Here is a 22602-nt window from a genome sequence, read left to right on the forward strand (position 1 = left end):
TCAACTTAACTCACTTCTTGATTATTTCTAATATTTCCTGAAAAAAGGGATTTTTACTCAGTTTCTTTCACTGAAATGTTTCTGCCTCACATCTTTTCCAATTGAAAAGAATTGGGCATAATTTCCAGTTTCTATTTCCAAACACCTGTAACATAGCTGCAGTTAAACACATTTGATTACTTACCTGAAGATAGTATATAAAAGTTAAAAAGGATTTTGATTCTAAAATAGGACATTTGCTTCATTGTAATTACCTGTATTTTTCATGTATTTAATTTTATTTTGAGAGCATGCTGTCAGGAAAATACATAAATCACCCTTAGCTAAGAGCTCTGTCAGGCTGGGGAGTGATTTACAAGGATGCTTAGAGCTCTGCACAAGGTGCATGTTTAAATAAGCATTTACTTTCTGCAATGCCATAACTATAATATTTGTCTTATTATTCTGCATAAAGCTGACACAGAGTTCCAGGATTATAAATTGGAGCAAGGATGTAAATGCAGCAGTTTGAGCAAACTCTCAAAGTTACTGCTGTTCACAGTGAATTACACCATTTCGTGATCAACGACCAGCATTTAATTGTTACCCTGGTTCAGGCATAAAGCTCTGACTCATGACACTGCACTTCTCCCTACCAGTACTTCCATGGCCTGAAATCTGATCTATAATTAGGACATTTCTAAAACAAAAGAGGATGAACTTCAAAGCTCCTTTTCACAGCAGATTTTCAAAAGCTGAACCTTTCTGTTGCTGTAAGTCCAAAAAGAAGACACGCTGTTCTTTAGACATGTTTTTAGGGGGGATGTGGTGTGTGTGACACCACACCTGCATTGTTCCCACATCACTATATCATATCACTAACAACATCTTTGATCCAACTCCTGAGTATGCTGGCACCTTGTATACCATAAAAGACTCATCAGGAATGATTCAGCCTTTGGCACAGGACCAGCAGAGAGTTCTGTTCTCATTAAATGCCATAATAAATCCTCATTTGACTTAAGGAGGTCCCATCTCAATGCAGTGCACCCGCAAGCTCCTACAGAGAGTAGCTTTCACCTGCAGCAACTGCGCTTAGCGTCCTTCAGGGACTGCTAGGGTGAAATCAAGAAATGGAATAAAATAAGCACAACATAGGATTCTAGACACTGAAGGTGGGAAATAGCTGAAAGGTGGCTTGATGTGGCCCTTTCCCTCATATCCTTCCCTTCTATTACTGACTGCATTGTGCTAAAAGTAGTTTTATCACAGGGATTTAACAATCAAGTTTTAATCAACTTCATTCCTGCCTTCCTGACACTCAGATATGAAAACAAACCTGCCTAAGTGTACCTAATGAAAGGTATTTTATCCTCATACTCAGAAAATCCAGCATCTCTTAAATACCAATTTTTCCTAGTATATTTTGTACCTGTATGTTGTATCTTAGTGCCCTTCCTACCACAAGACAGAAAAAGCACATGAGTATCTGAGCCGCTTGTTCCTTTGAGCCCACAATCAACAGGCCCTGATCACATTGGGGTAGTAAATCCTGTTTAAGGAGAAATGACAGAAAGCATTTGCCACAATGGATGATTTTATCTCAGAAGGAGACAACTATGAACAAAATGAGCTGTGCAAAGACTCACAATGTTATGTTTGCCAACTCAGCCACAAGACAGAATCCATTGTCACACCTGGCACCAGAATTAGCCCTGCAGGCATTTGTGAGACCACTTCTGAAAGCCATTCAAAGAAAGACAGACACTCAGCAGCATTCCAGGTGATCAACTCCATTGCTTCCCAACTCCCTTCTCACTACTGGAAGCTTAAGGATATTTGAGTTTTAAGCCTATTACTAGTTGTCTTTTTTACTGTGGTTTTGCAGTAAATGCTGACATAGCAGCTATGTTTTACGTACTTTCAAACCTGTATTACTCCTAGCAAGATGTGCCTGAAATTCACCTGAATAATCACAACATGGGCTGGAGCCTTTCTCCAGTGCTATGACTCTTAGCATATGTGGTAAAGAAAGCACTACACCATTACTGTCATTATTGTTGCTAAAAGATTAGCACTTCCTCATTAATACTCTCATTGGCAACATTCAGACCAATGTTATTTTTAGTCTAAAACTCTGAATCTAATAAAGAGATACCCAAATTTCATTTGTATTTGTCATATTCAATGAGCCAAAATTTAATTAGATTGAAGACATTATCATTGGCAGAAGCACTTGAGCTCGCTAATTGTCATTGCTTAATACTTTAATTATTTCCTTTATTGCCAGTCAGTTCTCCTCCTACCAAGAGTTTCCATGAACGACATCACTCATGCTGTTTGAAGTCATGTTCAGTGAACACGCTTCCTTACAATTAGAAATTGTCAAGGAAAGGAATTGCTGGAAGCAGATTTGGACTGTCACACTGCTCTCCTTCAGCAAATGGGAAAAGCTCTGTTCCCCTTCAGCAGAGCACACAAAAGTAAGGAATTCCATTGATCTGAGGGTTGCAGTGTAGTTTGTGCCACCCAGAAAGGCACAGAAAGGATTTTCTAATGCTATGGACTTTGAATCCCTATAGACTTTCAGAAGAGTTTGAAGATTATAATAACCTGCTCCTCATCCCTCTTGGAAAGGGAAAAAAAGGAAGAAAAAGAAATTCTCGAATGGTCTCACAAAGTGGTGAAGTTCAGTTGTGGAAAGAGATGATGGTATCTCCTTTGGCAGGAGAGCTCTCATGAGAGCTTTGAGCAAGTGCCATGATTGACAAGTTCTGTGACAATGAAGAGCTGCACAGAATCCTTTGGAAGAGAAGTCTTTGGAAACCAAATGACATGAAGCAGGAATGGACTCACAAGAATTAAATGCAACAAATGCACAGGATCTTGCAGACTAACACCTGATGCTGAAAGCACCGTAACCATCAGCCCTACTCACTAAGCTTGGAGGCGGGTAGCATGTTTATAAGCACAGTGAAACAGTGATGCAGTCATGGCATGGAACAGATCATTGATTAAACGGATGAGCAATTTGCCACAGTGCATTGGGTGTGCTGCAGGGATATAATAGATGGCTTTGCAAAGTGCTTTAGAATGGTCAATTACACGGTTAAACCATACAGATGTCTGTGGCATCAGGAGCTGCTGGAGGACAGCCCTCTTGTATTCGTATCTGTCAAAGACAAAATCCTTCTGTACAGCTTATTTGGTTTCAGATAACCAAAGTGAGGATGGGATTTGCATTAAACCCAAATACTCAGCTTTCAGTTTCATGCTAAATGGCTGATGCTATATTAAAAAATGCTGAATAAACTAACCCAAGATCTTAGATGACTTGCTTGCCCTGCTGAGTTTTCCTTGCTCCTGTGCACTGCAGCTACTGCCATTTGTTCTGATTTTCAGTCATAATTTAACTAAGCAGAAAAAATGTTTTTCCTTCACCTAATACAGAACTAAGAGACTGTTTTATTATTTTACTGAGTGAAGTTTAAGCTTTGGGGGATGAAGGAAATATAAATGAAAGAAAGAAGAATGGGGTAAAAACCTAAGAACTGTCTCTAATTTTGCTGTAATTGCTTTCTCTGTGGCTGATGATGATAGCTATCACTGCTGGCTCATCAGCTTCCAAGTGGACACTTTAGAAAAAAGATGGAGGTTTTTCCAACTCATTGGGCTATTTCAGAACAAGCAATGAGAAAGTATTCAGTAAGACCTGGAGTCGGCAATTTAGTCAAGAGAAGTTAACGAGACTGTCTCTTCTAGACAATATAATGCAAAAGTGACTTTGGCTGGGAAGGTGCGGTGGTGTGGCTAAGGGTGATACCTGTTTTTAGACTAAAACTGCTATTCCTGCAGCAGAGATGTGCTTTGCATTTCTCCCTCTATTATGATTAACATTAGACTTCATGCAAAACTAAGATCTTTGAAAAGCATTATTATACTTTAACCCTTGTAACCCAGGAGACACGTAACTCACGTAATCAAACAACTACCTGTGATAGACTCAGTCAGGAAAGAGCTCTCTCCATGGGAAATGAAATGTGCACATTTCCAAAACACTGTCAGCACTGGATATCTTTTCTCACTGGGACAGAGAATAACTTCCCACCTAAACATAACAATGAGACTTTAAAGGAGTAAAGCAGCAAGACAAAAGCTCTGTGAGTCCCAATAAGAGTTAATGAATGCACTGAGTTCAAGTAAGACTTTACATGCAGCAGAAATAAGTAAGAAAAATAATTCAAATGGGGCATAACTGAGAAATGTAATCATGTGCCTTTTCAAGCACGTGAGCAATTCCATTAATCTGCTTTACTTGCATTAGAGAAACTACTCATACACATAAACTCAAATATATGATTAATTATTTCCCTAACAGAAGAATGGCTAATGAAACTAAATGTTGTATGCGTGCATTTAAATGTTTCAAGATACTTGATTCAGCATCTTACAAGCTAAAACATTTAAATTTGCTTTTGGTGGAAGATCTGTTCCCTGGATGTAAAACATTCTCAGAAAGCAGCATTTGAATTGATACACAAAAATATTTTGCTGAGAGTCACTACTGATCATCTAATAAAAGGTTCCAATACAGTCAGTCATAACCAAGTGAAAGAGCTTGTGTTCTACACATGTTGAGTATGCTGCAAAAACAATACAAAAAGAGTGTTCGTAAATAAAATCAAGCAATAAATGGGAGCTAATAACAATTCTTTGCTCAGTTCTTAATAGTAAACTGCACTTGCAGAGTAAAGTTTCAGAGACTTAAAAAAGTGACTATTTTCACACACATGCAAAAATTCCTTCACCAACAAGTACTTGCTGTTCAGATTGTCACAGGACTCTATTACGCATTTATTAGCATCTCTGATCGTACACTGATTATTAATTGTATTCATTTTGCCTTAAATTACTGGGTGTTTTGTAGTTTATGTACCATATAAATTTACTCTTTTATGCAGCTTCTTGAGTTAATCCCATACTTTGTTTTGGAGATGCTGTTACTATTTACTCTGAACAAACAGACGTGTCCACACCAGTATCCCTGAAACTAGAATAAAATGTCCAGCAAGATGCTGTCTGAGATCTCTGCTGTGACAAGCAGTGTCGGAACCTGATGAGGTCAGTCAGTCGGTAATGCGCTGCACTTTATGCTGGGTGAAATGTAAGTAGGGAAGATAAATAATAAATTAATTTTATGATAGAAAATGAATTTTGCTCACAGCTTCCTTTTCTGTTGTGGCTTTTTAAACATGAAGTTTGACAGCACTGGCTCACCCTGATGCATATTCTGTAGTCACATTTGAGTCAGCATTTGAGAGGACCTGTTGCCATATGGAAAAGCAGGAACAATTACTCTAAATAATTACATCAGTTTATTGCTGTCTGTTGCCAAGAGAAACAAGTCCTGTTGGTAATATCCACTTGTGTTGCCAAGTAACTTAATCTTGAGGGAAACTAAATATGCTCCAGTACTAGCACTTCCCTAACAATAAATATCCTTTCTAACTGATATCATCATGGCTCATAACCGCATCTTTGTCCTGGTAATTTCCTAAGGTAATCTCTGCTAAACTATGGGTTGATGACCTCAGAGGTACGAGTTACCACACCTGCCTTGAGACGTGCTTGGAGATGGTATCCAAGTACAAACAGGGCAGTCTAGGCTTCCTTCCCTAGTCTCTGGGGAGAAAATGGAACTTTTTAAGGCGAGTGAGATTTAACAGACTAAATGAACTGCATGGCAGGAAGCAGACAGTTTTGATTTGATGAGGAGGCCCTGTGGAGATGGTGCTGGCTTTACTGAACTCTGGAACTAGAGAAGGCAAATCCAGGTTAGGCGCTGTCCCACCCAGGCTGCCAGCAGAAAGGGAAGCCAGTCCTGGCTAGCATGTTTAAACTTTCCCTTTGGCAGCAAAGCCTGGCCAGAGTGAGCCTGGTGATGAACCTGTTCTGTAAAACCTGCAGGCTGGCATTTTCAGCCTACAGTGCTGTTTGTATTTGAGCTCATCACAGCTGCAAGTGTGAGTGAGGCCTCTTACTCAGGAGCTTAAAGCAGACAGAAATAATGGCTGGAGTTACCAAGGGAAGACAAACTGGTCCTGGCACCTCCCTCATGCTCCTGCCACAGGCACTTGTGCTGTTGTTCAGCCAGTCCTACTACGCCTTTCAGTTCACCATCACTCATAAACTTTGAAACCCTGCTGTTTAAGTGCTGTCATCCAAACTGTTACAGACTGTTTCCATTTAAATTTCATTCCAGATAGAAAAGACAGCACCAGAATCCCCCCTTTTGTCCCTCTCAAGTTTACTGCATTGAGCAGGCCTCCCCTCCTCAGCTGCTCACACTGCAATTCTCATTTTCTGTCTTTGGCTTTCTGAAGCCATTGAACACAGCCCTAAAGAAACCACTTCTGCTTTATGCACCACTTCACAGCAGCAAACAACTGCAACATGGTGACAAGTGCTTTCTTGTCTCACTAAAGTCACTGTGTGCCATTTTAATTCAACTGTTTCTAAAAAGTGCTTGATAAATTCTAACATATTGTAGCTTCCCCATAGCTAATACCATGAACAGCACTATTCAGATGGATGCCTGACAGGCCCTTTATTTAAGGCTTATATTACACAAAGCACTTTGCAGTCTTAAGTGATTCCTCCCTAATCCAATTGAGCTTGTTGATTCAAAACCTACCCTGCAGTCCCTGATGATGGTGACTTGACAGAAACTACAGAGCTTGTTGTGATTTTCTGTTTTCTTTGTGCTGTCACCAATTTGTTTGGCTGTGTTTATCCACTCTCACATGCTGACAGCCTCTAATCAACATCTAGGATCCTGTGGTGGCTGGGGGTATGGGGTGGTTTTCACTATGAAAACCATGTTCCATGCAGCTCTCAGAACAGAACCCTCTTTTTTTTTTGTTCTGTTCCTCCCTTTTTGGAAAAAGGTACTGCAGACAGAATGCCTTCACAATGCACATAGGAACTTCCCACCTCTATGAGGAATGCTTATGGCAAGAAAATGAATTCCAGTGTTGCAAAGGCCTTATCTTCATCTTTGTTCCAACAGACCAACCTTGTCCATGACATCCTCTGTACATGAAACCCCTAATTCTTCATGCCTCACCACTGTGTTAAATCAGGGTATAAATACTCTCTGATTTGGACAGCTCTTTATGCCCTTCTCATGTCAGATTCTTTCCTGAGGGCCCCCTTCATAAACACACATAGTTTTCTTTAATAAAATTGATATGTATTAGTGCACAGGGCACAGCATGTATTGAATCAATTCTTTGTAATACAAATAACTAAATACATAAGTACATAGAGAAATCTGTGTAGCTTCTCTAGTATGTATGGAGGTTGTTCCTTTGTCTTCTCGATCCTAATAGTGTGTACAAATTGGCATTGACAATATACAGTTATTTGCTTCTTAAGGGCCTAATTTCCTATGTGTTACTGAAGGTCACAGGGACTCAGCCAAACCTGAAATAATCATTTTAATTCCCAGTCTTTTTATTTCACTACAATGTATTTATCTTATAGATTTTTATGTAGACTTATTTACTGGTTTTCTTTTCCTGTTGGGTAAGTATACAGGAACTAAATTACCTCCAATTAGGGAACTGTCACCAATACTTAAAACTTAATGGCATTTTAAAAATTACGTAAGTAATCCAAGCATAAAAATTATTCTTTACAATACCATTTCAGAGCAGTGGCACCAAATCCTTACTGTACAATAGCCTGTGACTCAAAAGCATTAACCACATCATCACATTTTCCTTCTACCTAAGTTACATATTCCTTGAGTTATATACAGTGTCCTTTTTTCCTTTTTATATTTGGACTAAAGCATCTTTAGAAGATAACAAAATACAAAACAGAATATTCAGTGTCTTACTTTATAATCAGTGTATTAAATTATGTCTTTAGTTATACATATGCAACCCTATGGCTTTTAGAAATCAGAATTTTCCCTTTTGTATATGCACACAATGACGTCTGTCTTGTGTTTCCCCTCTAGCCTTGCTAGTAGAGTATTTTAAAGATGATACACTCTCAGAGAAGCCATCATCCCAAGAAGCCCAAAGCACCTTGATATAGAGACCCACTTGAATTTAAGCACAGATTTAAATCCAGCGTAAGTCTATGTGCTTTTCAGTACCCAGAGAGTCTTAAAGATAAGCATATGCCTAATTTTTATGCTGAAAGGGGGCTAGAAGCAAGGTTTATCCTCTGAAGGAGCAGTGTATTTGGAATACCCCAATACAGATTAATGATACTCTGTGAGATTTGTCTATGAATACAGCAGGAAGAGGAAAGCCTCCATTAACAAAAGGGCAGACCATGAATCAACAAATGCTGGTAACTGTAATAAGCAAGAAAACACTTTAGCTCATGATGAACCACCAGTTTCATCCTGTGCTGCATTTGGCTTTCAGAGAACATAGGTTAACTGCCTGCACTGAAGAGAATGACATGCTGTCTTTAACATTACTTGCCTTTTACTGAAGAGGAGGGATATCGGTGCTCTGGGAGAACTCTGTGACATGTGTCTGTATGATACAATATTGCTAGTGGGAAAATACTAGTTATACTATAATTTGAATGAGAAAAACTTACTTGAAGGCATTGGCATCTCCGTGGACCTTGTAGTTGTCTGCACTGATTCTTGAGATAACTCTTGTGACAGCAATGAGAATACCAATATTGACCTGAAGAAAAAGGAACAAGACTTGGTTAGGACAGTAAGTATCGACTGTGTCAGAGGTGCAAACTGCCCTCAGAATGTATTGTACAAATACAACAGAAAATAGGAACTCTGTGTGTTGTATTTATTTGGCAAAAGAGGTTTCCAGCTTTGGACTGGCATAGCTTGACTCTTGTCAGTGGATTCCCCCCTTCCTGCAGTGGGTTTTTTCTGCTTGTGCTTTCTTTCCTTCAGGAACAGTCCTTGCATGTCTAGGATAAGGCTGGATTGATAGATTGCTTCAAAGCTAAAGAAGTGCTCAGCATCCCTACTGTACAAATAAATACCTTAATACTCTACTACCAGCTGACAAATCAGACAGAAACTTCAGTGCGCAGGGGCATGTGTCTGCGTGCCCTTTGGTTTTGAGTTTGCACATGGACAGACTTCAGGAAGCACTTCCCAGTCAGCAATTCCTGTTTCTTAACGAAGTCTGTTTGCAATTTAAGCACAAGATTATTTTAAAACAATGAGGAAAATATGTTAAGCCTGAACTCTGCTCTTCAAAAGCCCTGCTCTTTTTGATGTCAGGCCCAGCAGAAACATCAACGGAATGAAAAGAACTCCAACCAGAAAAGTAGGAAATCTTGAAAAGACTGAGGCTGAAAATGTCTAACAAATGAGAGCTTGCTCTGGCATCACAGGTGAATAAAGAAGAAAACCTTTACCACTTAAAGGAAATATGGCAAAGATTGTCTTGCTGTGCAAGGACCTTGGGTTTAAAGAAGAAAAGGGGAGAGAACGTGAAGGGGAAAGATGCATTTTCTCCTTTTTGTCCAAAGTTACACATCCACTGCAAAGCTGAGATTTAGCATCAAGTTAAGAACAAGGGTAGACAAAAATATGCTGAACTAAAGAACAAAAAGAGAAGATTTAAAATAGTGCTGTTGCTCGGTTAAAATTCAACCACCATCTGCTATTTTGACACATATATTGTAATTCTGAGGATGAGAGGGTGAATTACAAAATGTCTGAGAGGAATGGTCTCATTGGTATGTTTCAACTCTGACCACTCTTAATTTTAGATTTCTAAGGGCAGATCATAACCTGTGTAAAGTAGGAGCATATCTGTGATAGTTCATTTCTGCTACAGCTTTTTAGCCTGTTCAAAGAATACCCCATGGAACTTGACAGCCTTTCAATTACAAGTGTTCTTGTTCAGTCAGCTTTACAGAGATGAACGAGAGGTGAAATCAATGGCCTTGGGATCATTTTCCCTATTCCCACCAAATCATATTTCGTAAATAACTTTTGTAACTTTATTGAGGTGGTAACGAGCACTTTTGAGAAACCCATTTATATGCTAAATATTCACATTGACTGAAGCAGCAAATGAGGAACCTGACCAAGTTGAACTCTCTTCTCCAAACTGTCCTATTTTCTGACACATTGACCAAATGACCATCATCATTACTCCAGCTTTCATGGGAATTACACAGAAAAAGCCTCTGTGTACCCTTAACTTCTTCCTGACATACTGTCTTTCAGCAGCCTTTTATAATCTTTTATCCAAAGTATCAGTCACTTTATTAGTCACATTTTGACACCTCCCTGTGGATGTCTCACTGACAGTTCAAGTTCACCCTGGCACAGTCCAGGATCCCTTTCTCTGATGACTGCAAACACTCCTGCCAGATTCACTAAACTCTAATGCTTTCTTCCATTCCCAGTTCTTTTTAGATGCTCCTAGATTTTGCTTTCTGCATAGCATTTTAAAAAATACATGGATTATGACTAAATAATGTACATTAAGATACTCTCCCCAAAAAGGAAGCCTCATTCTTTAACTTCTAAATTTCCTACATCCCACAAAAGCCAATGAAAGTTGTGAATGATCAGCACCTGAACACTCAGCATCTTGTAAATTCTCACTGTACTGGACATGAAACCTAAAATCTGGTCATGAAAACAGCACAAGCAGGATAGTCTTGAAAGAGACAAAAAGTTGATGGCTTTCTAAAGCACAAAATGTCCAGCATTTCTGGTTGAATTTTAGTTTCTTCATATAAAAGAAATTAAATTGGAAGTTAATTTCCTAGGTATTCTGGGTGTCCTAAAGTGGAAACTTAAAAAGGCCTGGAGTTTCTGTTGTGCAGTCAGTGTGAATACATGTCTTTCCAAGGAGCAACAGTAATACATTCAAAGATGAGAAGGAAACACTGTGCTCTCACTGCTGATAAAAACCAATGTACTTGTAAAATTAGCAAGGAACCATTACACTCCAGTTCCCAAGTTCTGTAGTTAGATTTCCTGAACCACTTAAAAATTTTGGCTTAGGTATTTTGAGAAACCACAGTTATCCCATCCAGCCTAAACAAAGAGATTTAGCTACAAATGTCTGTCTTTGTTAGTGTTTCAGTAAATAAAGCATGGAGGTATTTCCAGTGCTCTTATTAATGGGAAACCAAAACACCGCCACTGAATTGTTCTTCCAGTGATTTTTTTTCGCATCTGATGCCAGTGATTTGAATGGGAGGATGCTTAGTTGATGAAACACCCCTTGTGCTTTAACCTGTATGAGAATGTTCAAACTAGGAGAATATAAACGTTTAGATACGGGAACTATAAATAGCTGCTGTTCATACTCCTCTGAAAGCCCACATTACCTGACCATTGCCATGCCTAAATTACACAGGAACCAAAGAATATTTTTGTTTGCAGGTACTGGCCACACTCTACTTACAAAAAAATCTAGCTCAGAACATCAGTGCTTGTTCCCCAGCTCACAGGATTCCTCTCAAGGCAGCTTATCCAGCCCCAGCCACTTGCAGATCTCTGCGAAATCAGCAAGAGCTGCCAGTTCCCATTACTGTGGGCTTGATCCAAAGCCCACCAGGGCCCATGGAAAGATCCCAATGACATCAGGGAGCTCTGGCTCACTCTAGTGAGAGCTTCATCTGACTGAAAATTGACGGATCAGGAAGAGAGTTAAATAGGTAAAAAGGACCTCTTTCAAAATCTTCTCTCATCAAAATGTTGACAGAGCAGATACAGTGAGACAGATTCCTTCCTCACTTCGGTTTTCTACATTTCCTCCAGGTCTCATGAGATTTTTGTTTCTTCTTTAGTACAGTGCAGAAATCCCATGTGTAAAACCCTCTGATGTGGTGTGCTGCATCCTAGCCAAGAAAAGGCTTGGCAGCACAAAGGAGCTATAAACAAGAATAAAACATATTGCCTTAATTAAATCCATTGACCAGCTTTCCTCTAAAACCACAACTATTTTAGGCTCCTCTTCAGTTTTGGGCAATGGTACAAGGAATTATAACTGACTCTTCCAATCTGAGGTTTAACATGCTCACTCATGGCGTGAGTTAACTTGATCCTTACTGTGACTGCAGTGGTTGCACACCACTGCTGCAAGTTGTTGCAGTTGCAGCCCATTGCTGGGCAGATGAGCAAGTACTGGGTTCTGCATTTCCAAACACAGCTACTTGATTAAAAGAGATCAATGTTAAAATGATTTTTGAAAAGCCCAATTCCACTTTTAGCTATCCCTGAGCAATTCCAACTACAGATGGAATAGACTGAATTGAGTTCTTTTAGACTTCTGTGTACATTACTTCATATTAATGCATGTAGTATCACACCAGTCAGAGCTGAATAGCAGAGCAAAATTTTGAGGTTGGAAAGACACAATATTTAATAAAATGTAACAGATCCCTGACTTCTCCTCTTTCCTAATATTAATCCTTAATTTTAAATTTCTTACAATCTGTCCTTTTGTTCAAAAAAATGCCACATGCTTTCCTGTTAAGAGGAAATTTAATTTAAAAAAAAATGAATTTAAAACAGTGTAATTGAGGGGTACAGTGTAATTGAGGGGTTTAGTAGCTGTGGTCTGTTTATTTGTGCTCAAATCCACCACAGCACTGAGCTTTGTACTTGATTTCAATGACTCTGAGAAATCCTACCATCTCAGAGCCTTTAAACACTATGGGTCCAATTCCATCACCCTTTCCTGTCATGTCTAATGAAAGACACAAGTTGTCACTTTTCCATCAGTGGACTCAAGTGCAGAGTTAAGACTCTCAGCATACAGAAGTCATCATAATTCTGCAGTCGTACATAAAGGTATGAATAACTACCAGGAGGAAGAAAACTTACTTAATCAGGTATGATCATCAGGTATAAGGGAGAGAATTTCTTTTATATATTGAATGTTCATAAGCAAGTACCAACTAAAGTTTGTGACAGCAAGCTCAGCCTGGGCCTCAAGTTCTTTGGAGTCCCATCTGAAGACAGTAGTTACAAATCCCCCACAGCATCAAACCCTTACAGTATGCTAATAGAAATCATTTAGCTCCATAAAAATGCTGTTTATCTGTAAGACTTGTAAAACACACCAGACAAATAACTACTTACAGAGAAAACAACAGAAAGGACTTGTCACTACAGCCCAGTATCTTCCGACAATGGACCCATTCACTGCCTGCAGCACACCCACTGGCTCTCTGGACACAGATGCTTTCCACAGAATTTCCTTAATTCTGCCATATCTATGGAAGCAGACCAAGCCAGCAGATGGTTGATAACAAACAAAGCCTTCTGCCAGAGATGTAATGTCTTGTTCCAAACATTCAGGTGCTTTGTCAAGTTTCTTCTTCCACTGAAGACATGTCCCAGGCAAGCTCTGACTGAGCTTAGCTTGGTCTTCAAATTAATGGCAACAATTTTTTTGCATAAATGCCTTAAAGAATGTAGAGGCTTGAGCGTTGTGGGTGAGAGAGAGGGATCTTGAAACCTTCAGATGCAGGTAGAAGCCAAAAGACCTACTCATAGAAGGAAATATTTCCTTCATCACATCCCTTGACTCAGTGCCCAAAGGAAAGAGCACTTTGGGTATGGGAATCCATATAGGGCTGGGAGGTTCTGTGAATTACTCCCTAGAAAAGTATGTGTGAGTATTTTTTTCCCAGTCACACTCCTACCACATCATTCTGTTTGAAGGCTCCTTGATGTCTATATTGCCTGTGGCAGGACAAAAGTAGACTGTGTCTGCCTAGTCTCTAGGGAGTGGGAGTTGAAAAGAGCAGTCCCCCTGTTTTCTTCACAGCATAATCCTTTTTTCTTGGCAGAGAGAAACTGTGGATGGAAGTAGTCAAAACCTGCTTTTTGAGAAGCATTTTCAGAGCTAAACACTAGTTCATGCAGCCAGTAGCTGATTTGTTATTTAAAGAGCACAGGCACACACACAGAATAGTGTTTAGCTTCCTTATTTCCCTATAGGCGCTAGCACATTTTTCAGCTCGCATATTCAATGCCCAGAGAGAATAATTTGTCAGCTATCTTGCTGCTATTCTGGGCAGAGCTGGGATTACACTATTTAACAAATTGCTCTACATGGATCAACCTTGTGAGATCACTCTTTCTCCTTCTCAAAATATTTGCATCCCTACAAGAATATAGCTTGAACTGCACAAATGCTATATATCAGAAGTGAGAGCCAGACAGACAAACCCTTACTTTCAATGGCAAGCAGGTACACATGCAAACTGTTGAAGGCTGTGCTCACTCAGGTGAGTAAGTCTTGCACTATCTGGCATATTGTGATTAATACCATCTTCGGAGAGAGCTGGAAAAAACCTGATTGTACTGACTGCATCTCATTTCCTCCTTTGCTGCTAAAGAATGGCAAGAAAGTGAGTGCTAATGTGAGAAGCAGACATTTGAATATTAGGTTATTTTAACTGCTCTCCAATCATCAATATCTAAATATCTTTGAATACAAACTCACATACAGAAAGTGCAAGGTACAGGCCAACAACTTGTTTGTTGCAACAAAGTCCAGAGTTGTTTAGCCAGCTCTAATCCAGTGATCAACATTTCTTATTTACACACATATGTTTTCACTTAGGTAAAATACACCAGCCCTTACTGCACAGGGACTTTCAAGTGTTGCATTAATAATTGAATTAAAATGCTAACATGAGACAATTTCCATCATCATTATAGCAACTATATTTTTGTGCGGTATGCTTATTCAACCTGGCTTTTCAGGGGCAGTATCTTGAGTGGAAGATACTGGACTGGGTTGAGCTGCAGTATAAAAGAGGCTGATTTCACTCTCTGCCAGAAAAAAGCCAGCCAAGAAGCCACCTTTTACTTGCCAAATAATTATGGAAATATGGTAAACACTAGCTCTCTATGGATAGCTCCCATTTCTTCCTTTGGCTTGTGAGCATGATTTATGGGGTTTTTCCATGTAATAAAATTTGGAGAAATTTCTATGTGCTTCCATTGAAATCCTAGATTTCTTAAGGAAATGCAAGGTACAATCAGTGGCTCCTCTTGATGCTCCTCCATGTAAGTAGTCAGGATCTGACCTTCCTTAAACACCACAGCAGGCACACTCTGGTCTAGATTTGGGCTCACGCGTTTAAAATCTAAGGAAAGCTTTAAAGGCAACCAGTGAGTCTTTTCTATGTTCACATTGTCACTCTGACATTATAACCTGCAGCAAAAATTGTAGATGGCCTGATCAATTAAAGTATTGGAAACAATGCTGAAGAGGAATAATGTCCCATTTAATCCCTGCAAACACCACTGGCTCCTTAGGTAATCACTGTGATTAGGCTAAAACTCACTGTAATTTAATGTGTGGGCATAATTAAACTGCTGTAGAGCCTTCATGTATTAGCACTGGAGCCATGAACCTGCACCCTCCCCTGGAAAGATGATGCTCATTATAGGTGGCAGAGGCATTTGTGGCAGCCACCTGACCCCAGTGAACTCACCTTCACAGCTCTGCTTGCTCAGCAGGACAAACTGCTGTACCTGACATTGAATTCAAAATCAGAGTGCAAATTCCTTATCACTGTAACAAGACAGGTCTGGAGGAGGCTTGTTACCTCCCCCAGAGCTCACCCCCAAGGTGACAACTCCATTTTAACCGCTGTTTTAACCCATTCCTGCTAGCTGCTGACTGCTTGCAAACTGCAGATGAGCATCTCTACTGAGAGCACTCGCAAGAGCTTCCAACACCAGGGAGGTGGAATTGGCCTTTCAGCTTTTACTGGTGTATATGAAACACAAGCCACAGAGTTTGTTCTTTTGAGGATCTTTCAGAGAATTATTAAAAAGCCCCATATTACTTGGTTCCACACAGTTATTAATGTCCCCAACAGGACTGTTTCACAAGAGGGCTGTCCCAGTATTTTAGGTTGTATTTTTGTCTTGGGACAGTGTGAGAATTAATATGTATATACTAATACACAACTGTGAACACCATAAACAATTGGGTGAGCAACAAAGTAATTTTGGACCATTCCTCTCTGCTGTGTCCCTGGCCTGGCATCAGACCTTCAATAAGTTCTGCTGCGGGGCTGACACAGACATGGGACAAGGAAGCAGCAGTCGTGGTTTTACCTACCAGAATTACAAACAACGCTGGTGCCACGAAAGCCCAGATTGCTCCATTCTCTAGTGAAAGCCAGCAGCTGCAGAGAAAAATCAGAATGATTTTAGATGGAACACATGGTCAATTAATTAGTAACGCTCTTAATTTAGAAAAAGGAAAAAAAAAGCCTAAAAGGGCATGCAAGAAGACTGACGAATTTTAAAAGCAAGAAACATGACAGAGCATCAGTAAGAAGCTGCCTTTCCCTTCACACAGGGAATCTGAGGCAGGATCTCACTTTGATTTGGATCTTGCAGAGAGTCAGTGACAGCTACCTGCCCCAGCACGCCTTCAAATTGTGTTAGGGGCAGAAAGATGGGAAGAAGGGAAACGTTCTGTTTGGTATTTGTTGTTCTTGTACCCTGTATCACAGGCAGTGATTTCAGTGCCGTGAGCACCATCACTGTAGCAAAGAAACAAACTGAAGCCCTCTGTGCCCTGCCTGGCTGGTGGTGAGGAAGAGGCTGGGAAACATGCTGTCAGCTTCACACGTCTTTCTTGCAGCAGTGATGATGTAAGCTAGTTTACCACATGCAACATAACCCTTGCTCCAAATCTTTTGCTTATATTATGGTAGGAAAAAAACACCTGTGGTGGGTTTGGGTTTTGTTTTTTTTTCAGATAAATTTGCCTTTTTTTTTTTTCCCAAATTAGAAAGGCGTTTAACTAATTATCAAAATTTTTAACACTATGCATTTTAGGTCTTCAGGTATTTAACTGCAGTTTCCTTCAAAAGATTATCTTCAATCAAAGGCTGTTGCCATCCTGTTAGAAGTGTTCTGGCCTGTGCTTTCCTCTGTGCGGGAGGTGGCAGGGTGCTCACAGTGGGAGGCCTGACACCTCTGCTGCAAGAGGGAAGAACAGGCAAAGCATCTCAGGAGCTTCTGTGCAGCAGTGAAAAGCAGACCTGAGGTTTCCAGGTCTAAGCACAAGCCTATATAACAGTCGTTCTTTGCAGGCTGCCTGACCACTTTCTCAGCAGGATCTTGCAGAACTAGTTTAACTCGTTTTTTAACTACAGGGTTTTCTCCCCATCAGATTTTTCATCCTTACTGCACCCAGAGTGAAGACATTTCCATACTCACTTGCCACTTTCTCCATAGCTGTCTAGGGACGCCGATGTAGATATTACACAAATCACCAGTGGGCAGCCTGCAAAAAAGGCAAAGTCAGGAGCAATATTAGTAACAAAAGTACATCTTCAGTGAACCCTGCAAGTTCAGCTAAATTTCATATGGATGACAGAACAGCTCAGAGTAATTTTAGAATTAAGTCTAACATGACATCTTCCTGCAGCTGTGTAATGCATGTTTTAATCAATTAATGTCAGAAAAAATGAGTTTTCAATAAAGCACTAGTTTAACAGTTAAAATGAATTACTGCTAATTTCATGGAGATTCATAGTCCTTTTTCTGCCTGTTTTTTGCTCAGGTAATTTCTGTCTCTTGCTATTCAAGCAGAGATACCCTGTGAAGAAATAGCACACTTATTTTAGCCACCTTCCCCCAGAAAAGTGCACCTTGCTCAAGAATTCAAAACTGTCTAGAAAACAAAGCTGTTTCTCCCATGGGTGCATGGCTAGCAGGTGGGAGGACAGAAACGATGACATTTAGTTACCTAGAGCATCACATGCAGCAGCAGGCGATGCTTATGAAAAGACAGAAGCAAATTCACATCCCACTCAGATGCCCAACCAAGACTTACTTTAACATAAATATGAAATAGCTCCACAGGATTTCAGTGCTTCAACTAGGCTGTATTTCCAGATGGGTTTTGACAGTTCCCATGTGCTGCATCCTTGGAGGTGGAGCAGTGCTTTACAGGATTACACCCCAATTACACAAAGGCAGACAGACAATTGCAGCCCTGCAGTTGGGGGGCTGCATGCCTCTGGCCCCCAGCTCTGTTATATCCTGTAGTGCCACTTCAACACAGCTTCCCTGGCCAGGAGCTCAAGAGGAAGCGAGGTTTGTCTTGCCAGCAGTTCTGATTATAGTAAAACCTCATCCTTTTAAACATTAAATGATTCTCTGTTAATTCCTGTATGATTTAATAAAATGTGAAGTTCGGGCTTTTATCATCTTACGGAATTTAATACCCAGATCCCAGAGAGTGTATTAGATATGATAGGTTAAGTGTCAATTTTCTTTTGAATTCTTCAGGTTTTCTGCATGAGGCTTTTCTAAAATTCTCTGACTAGCAATTTCTGCTTAATCTTACCCATATCATCCTCACCAAATTCTGTAAAGTGTTCCTGTACTGGCAGAACAATAAGTTTTAGAGAAGTATTTTCATTCTTTAGTGACTGTGGCTAGAAGCACCTTGTATTTACAAACAGGAAGGATACTCAGTAGTTTAGAAGCAACATCTACAGGCATTGCTTACGTCTTAGACTCTGAAATCCATTCTGCAGGGTTAAGTTTAATATCTCCATGAACTTGACTCTGCTCTCCCATGCCTGTCCAAATCAGGAATAACCCCTTAGAAGTAATACTTATGTAGTAAGACCTAAGCAAAGGCAAGATTTCAGTTTACAAGCTCATTTGTCTATTTAAGAGAGGAAATTCCTACACATACCTGAACAAAATCAAGAATACATTCAACAGAGCAGTAAAGCACAGACATAAGCCTACCTGCTGAAACTCAGTCTGCCCTGGATGTGAGAGCTACCTGGATGAAAGGTCCCATGGGTCTTGTCTACATTCCCAATCACATCTTTGGTTGCCAGTTGTTGATTGGCACTGTTTGACTTCTGGTTCAAGCTGTCTTCCCAGAGCAGGGCATTTGTCACACAAGCAAAAATACCTGTGCCCAACTAAGTACTTTGTACTTCCAGTCTGCCTGCTTTTTCCCCCAAGTCAAATGCTGGCTATTCAAAGGATCTGTCATGACATATCAATTTTAAGTGGCAGTGAAGAAGAAAATTAAATACAGAGTTCCTTTGGAAGATAATAAAACTTAAGCAGATGAAACATAGAGCAGTCATCTGCACAAAAAGAGCTGCTAACTCGGTGAGAGTAAAATGGTCTGCAGCCTGTAGTACAGTTTGTCTTGTCTTTGCATTAACAAGATATTAAATGGATAATGGCAATGGAGGAAGAATCAAGGTTTTGTAACAGTGAAATTGGAGTATTTTTCCTTTAAGAAACAACTATTCAATAAATTTCATAAAGGTTGAAAAAATATATTTAGCCTGAGGGGGTCATAGTACTTGATCTGGACTAAGGAACTCATATGGATTATATATTACACACAAATGTAATTGTGTTTGCTCAAACTTTTGTCAGTAATAATTACGTAAAAGCACTGAAGTTTAGTCTACACCCATAATAGGGAATGTTAAAGTTTTGTGCTGACACTGGTTATCACCCAAGGAAGACTTACGGGATTTTACAGTACCTGAATGTTTTCTCAGTTACCAGATGCTACAAACGTGCTCACTGATCCTACCACAAATCTCTAAATTTATGGTGCAACAGACCAGGCTTTCCAGAACACAGATGAAAATGTTCTAGCACACCTTTCTGGCAGCTGATCTATGGCACTGGTGTCATCTGTGTCTCTGTAGCCCTAGAGCAATACAGTATCATATTTAAATGGGGTAAATCAACCCACATGGAGCCACGTGATGCTGCAGCTTGAGGTCTCCAGGCCAGCTAACTTAAAGCTGCCTCCCAAACTCAGCATCAAAGTACAGCCTGCAGAGCAGGCATAAACTCTTCATACCTGGCACAGGAAGCCCAACAACAAAATAGACAAAATTCTCTGAAAACTCAGCCCAAACACATCCAGTAGGGTGAAGTCTAAAATGAATGTCAGCTAGCTCCTCTTTTCAGCATTAAACATCACATCTAATCCATTTGCTGTATGTTTCTGAGACACTAATGATAAATGAAATCAAAAATGCCTGTAAATCTGAATGTTGTATTTTGAAAGCTTCTGCATCTTCTATACATAGCAAAACTCCAGGCAGGCCATAGAGACTCCATGGCAGACAATTCAAAGCAATTTTAGGACATTAATTCTAAAAGGCTAAATATGTCATTTATAGAGCAAGATTAAGCATTAGACACAAATGGAAGTATTTTTCCTTCCAATACTGAAAAGATCTACTTTGCCTGATGGGGGAAAGTATATTTTCCAGTTTGTTTTGTAGAAGTTAATTTCCTTTGATTTTCTTCTGCTGTTATGTTGCAGCTATGCAGAAGTATGGGACTACACCAAGCAACAACAAATAAAGAAACGTAGCTCTTTTTGACAGCTCAAAACAAAATCTTCATTCTGAGGCAGTCTCTATAGGAAAGGAGATTGTCTGAAATAGGAAAATGTGTTAAGGCCAAAGTGCCACAGCACTCCAGTACCACAAACTCTTATCATCAGTACCCTACAGATGGGTGGGTGGGAAAAGTTTTGCTACAATAATCTGTGTGTATTATGCTGAATCACCAAGGCAACAAAGTATTTTTTCCCCTTCAATCTATCTCAAGGTGGTTTTAAAGGTACGATATTATCACCTTCTTCAAATTGCTCTTCTTTTGAATTCCTGACAACTGTCTTTGAGGTAATTTTAGCACCCTTGGGACTAAAGATAATAAACAGGAACTTCAATCAACTCTGCACATTTGCTATCCTGCCTCTCTGATTACTGTTAAATTCATTTTACAGGAGTGATATCTCTCCAAGGATCAGTGATACTCAGTGCAGAGTTCCTTGTCTTATCTCCTCTCATTGCCTCAAGTTTCAACTTGTCATTAATACAGAGGATGGAAGCTTTTACACATGTACCTACCCCCAGTGCCCCTGCTTAAATAAGAATTATGGGTCTGGAATTTTAAGTTAAGGACTGTGGTCTGCCATTATTCCAGGACCCATGAGATTGCAAAGGTCAAATGCATTCACAGTTCTAAAAGCTAAGAATGAAGAAATGAACTATCTGTTTTGACTAACATGAAATGCAACGCCCTTATCTTCAACTTCTTTCAACCATCTGGTCAGCTAAGCCAAAGTGTAAAAACACATCAATTTTTATTAGGTACTGGAAAATATGTATCTATCATGGTCTCAGGATGCTCAACTTCCTTTTGACAGTTGTATTCAATGCAAACTTACCCTCATTTTAAGGCCAAACAAAGTAATTTTAGGATAAATCATTTCTAGCCTTTTTCCCCAACCTTGCAAAGCTTCTGTTTAGATGTGGGAACTTTAGCAATAGATATAACTTCTCATGTTGTCCTTTCATCAAGTTCATGAAGGGACAGCCCAAACTACCCCACAGAAAACGAGCACACTGCTGCTGAATGCAACACTGACACCTGACCTCTAATTAAACCTCTAATTAAATGTTTATAATCCTATTCAGTGCCAGTATGCTAACAAAGGAGAAAGTTGGGAGCTGACCAACCTGGGTGTCCTTTTAAGCATTTACGTAAGGAACACTGCTGGGTGGATCTCTCTCTAAACCCATCATTGTTTATCAGCATCTGTTACCAACTGACGAGCATTAAACTTGCATACTAGCCAGTGAGCTGCGGTGCTGTTGACTGAAAGTTGCCCTGATACTTGTCAAGAGATAAACAAGTTGGAATGCAGTTGCCTCATTACATTACTTCAGTGATGGTTAGACACACTTGCAGCAATAGCACAATGTCAGAGATGATTAAGGAAATTCAACATTTTAATTCAAATGTAAATACTTGGAGCTATATGGAAAAAATAAAGCATACAAACTGCTTTCCCAGTGACATGGCAGATTTACTGCATTTCAGTAAAAAAATTTTTCCTAGTCCTTGTGAGAATATTCATTGGAATGTACTTTCAAAAATTAAAATATTTGGCAAAAAAAGGTATTTTGCAAAGTTTACACAGAGAAGTGTATTACTGTTACATGGATGATGCCTTCCACTATCTGTTCAAACAGTAGCTTTGCTACATTTCAGAAACAGAGCTTGTCACCGGTTTCTTACACAATCCTTGCCAAGAGCAGCATTGCTACAACTGATACAGAAGCTTCTGCTGCTGGTACCTTCTGTATTTTGCTCCATACATCTACTGTTGGGCCTATGGCATTTTCCTCCGAAGCATTATTCAAGATACCACTGAAGAGACTTTTTAGTAACCACATTTAACGTCCCATTGGATTATGCATATATAGACTATGTACACATTGTGCTAATTACTACTAATTGAGTGGTAGCAATCATACTGCAATAAAAAGAAGCAAAATGCGACATTTAGTACTAGTCGTATCTCAGCCAGATGCCGTTTATCCTTGTGCCTTCTAAATAACTTTGTAGACTGCTGCCATTTTACAATAAATAAACCTTACACAAAATGCCAGAAAAAAAGTGTAAAGGTGCATTGCGGCACATCTAAGTCATTAATTTATTTTCATAAGGTAATTAATGACTGATTATAAATTGCGTTAATTAAATCATCTGCTATACGCAAATACCCCAGTGAATTAAACACCAGT

At 39.6% G+C, this 22602-nt stretch overlaps 1 protein-coding gene across 3 annotated transcripts in view; it reads right to left on the reverse strand.

Annotated features, from left to right (window-relative positions):
- ADGRD1 (adhesion G protein-coupled receptor D1) overlaps positions 1-22602 on the reverse strand; it is a 142273-nt gene that overhangs the window by 16692 nt on the left and 102979 nt on the right. For all 3 annotated transcript variants that reach the window (XM_061355368.1, XM_061355371.1, XM_061355372.1), the window contains 3 exons: positions 17216-17282; positions 16104-16170; positions 8605-8696 (listed from right to left, as the gene is read on the reverse strand). In XM_061355368.1, the coding sequence (XP_061211352.1) occupies positions 8605-8696; positions 16104-16170; positions 17216-17282 (226 nt within the window). The remainder of the gene's footprint in view (positions 1-8604; positions 8697-16103; positions 16171-17215; positions 17283-22602) is intronic.

The sequence above is a fragment of the Neopsephotus bourkii genome, unplaced genomic scaffold (assembly GCF_033783945.1).
Source record: "Neopsephotus bourkii isolate Nb327-2 ecotype Australia unplaced genomic scaffold, CSIRO-AGI_Nbou_v1 NB_795, whole genome shotgun sequence".
NCBI lineage: Eukaryota > Metazoa > Chordata > Aves > Psittaciformes > Psittacidae > Neopsephotus > Neopsephotus bourkii.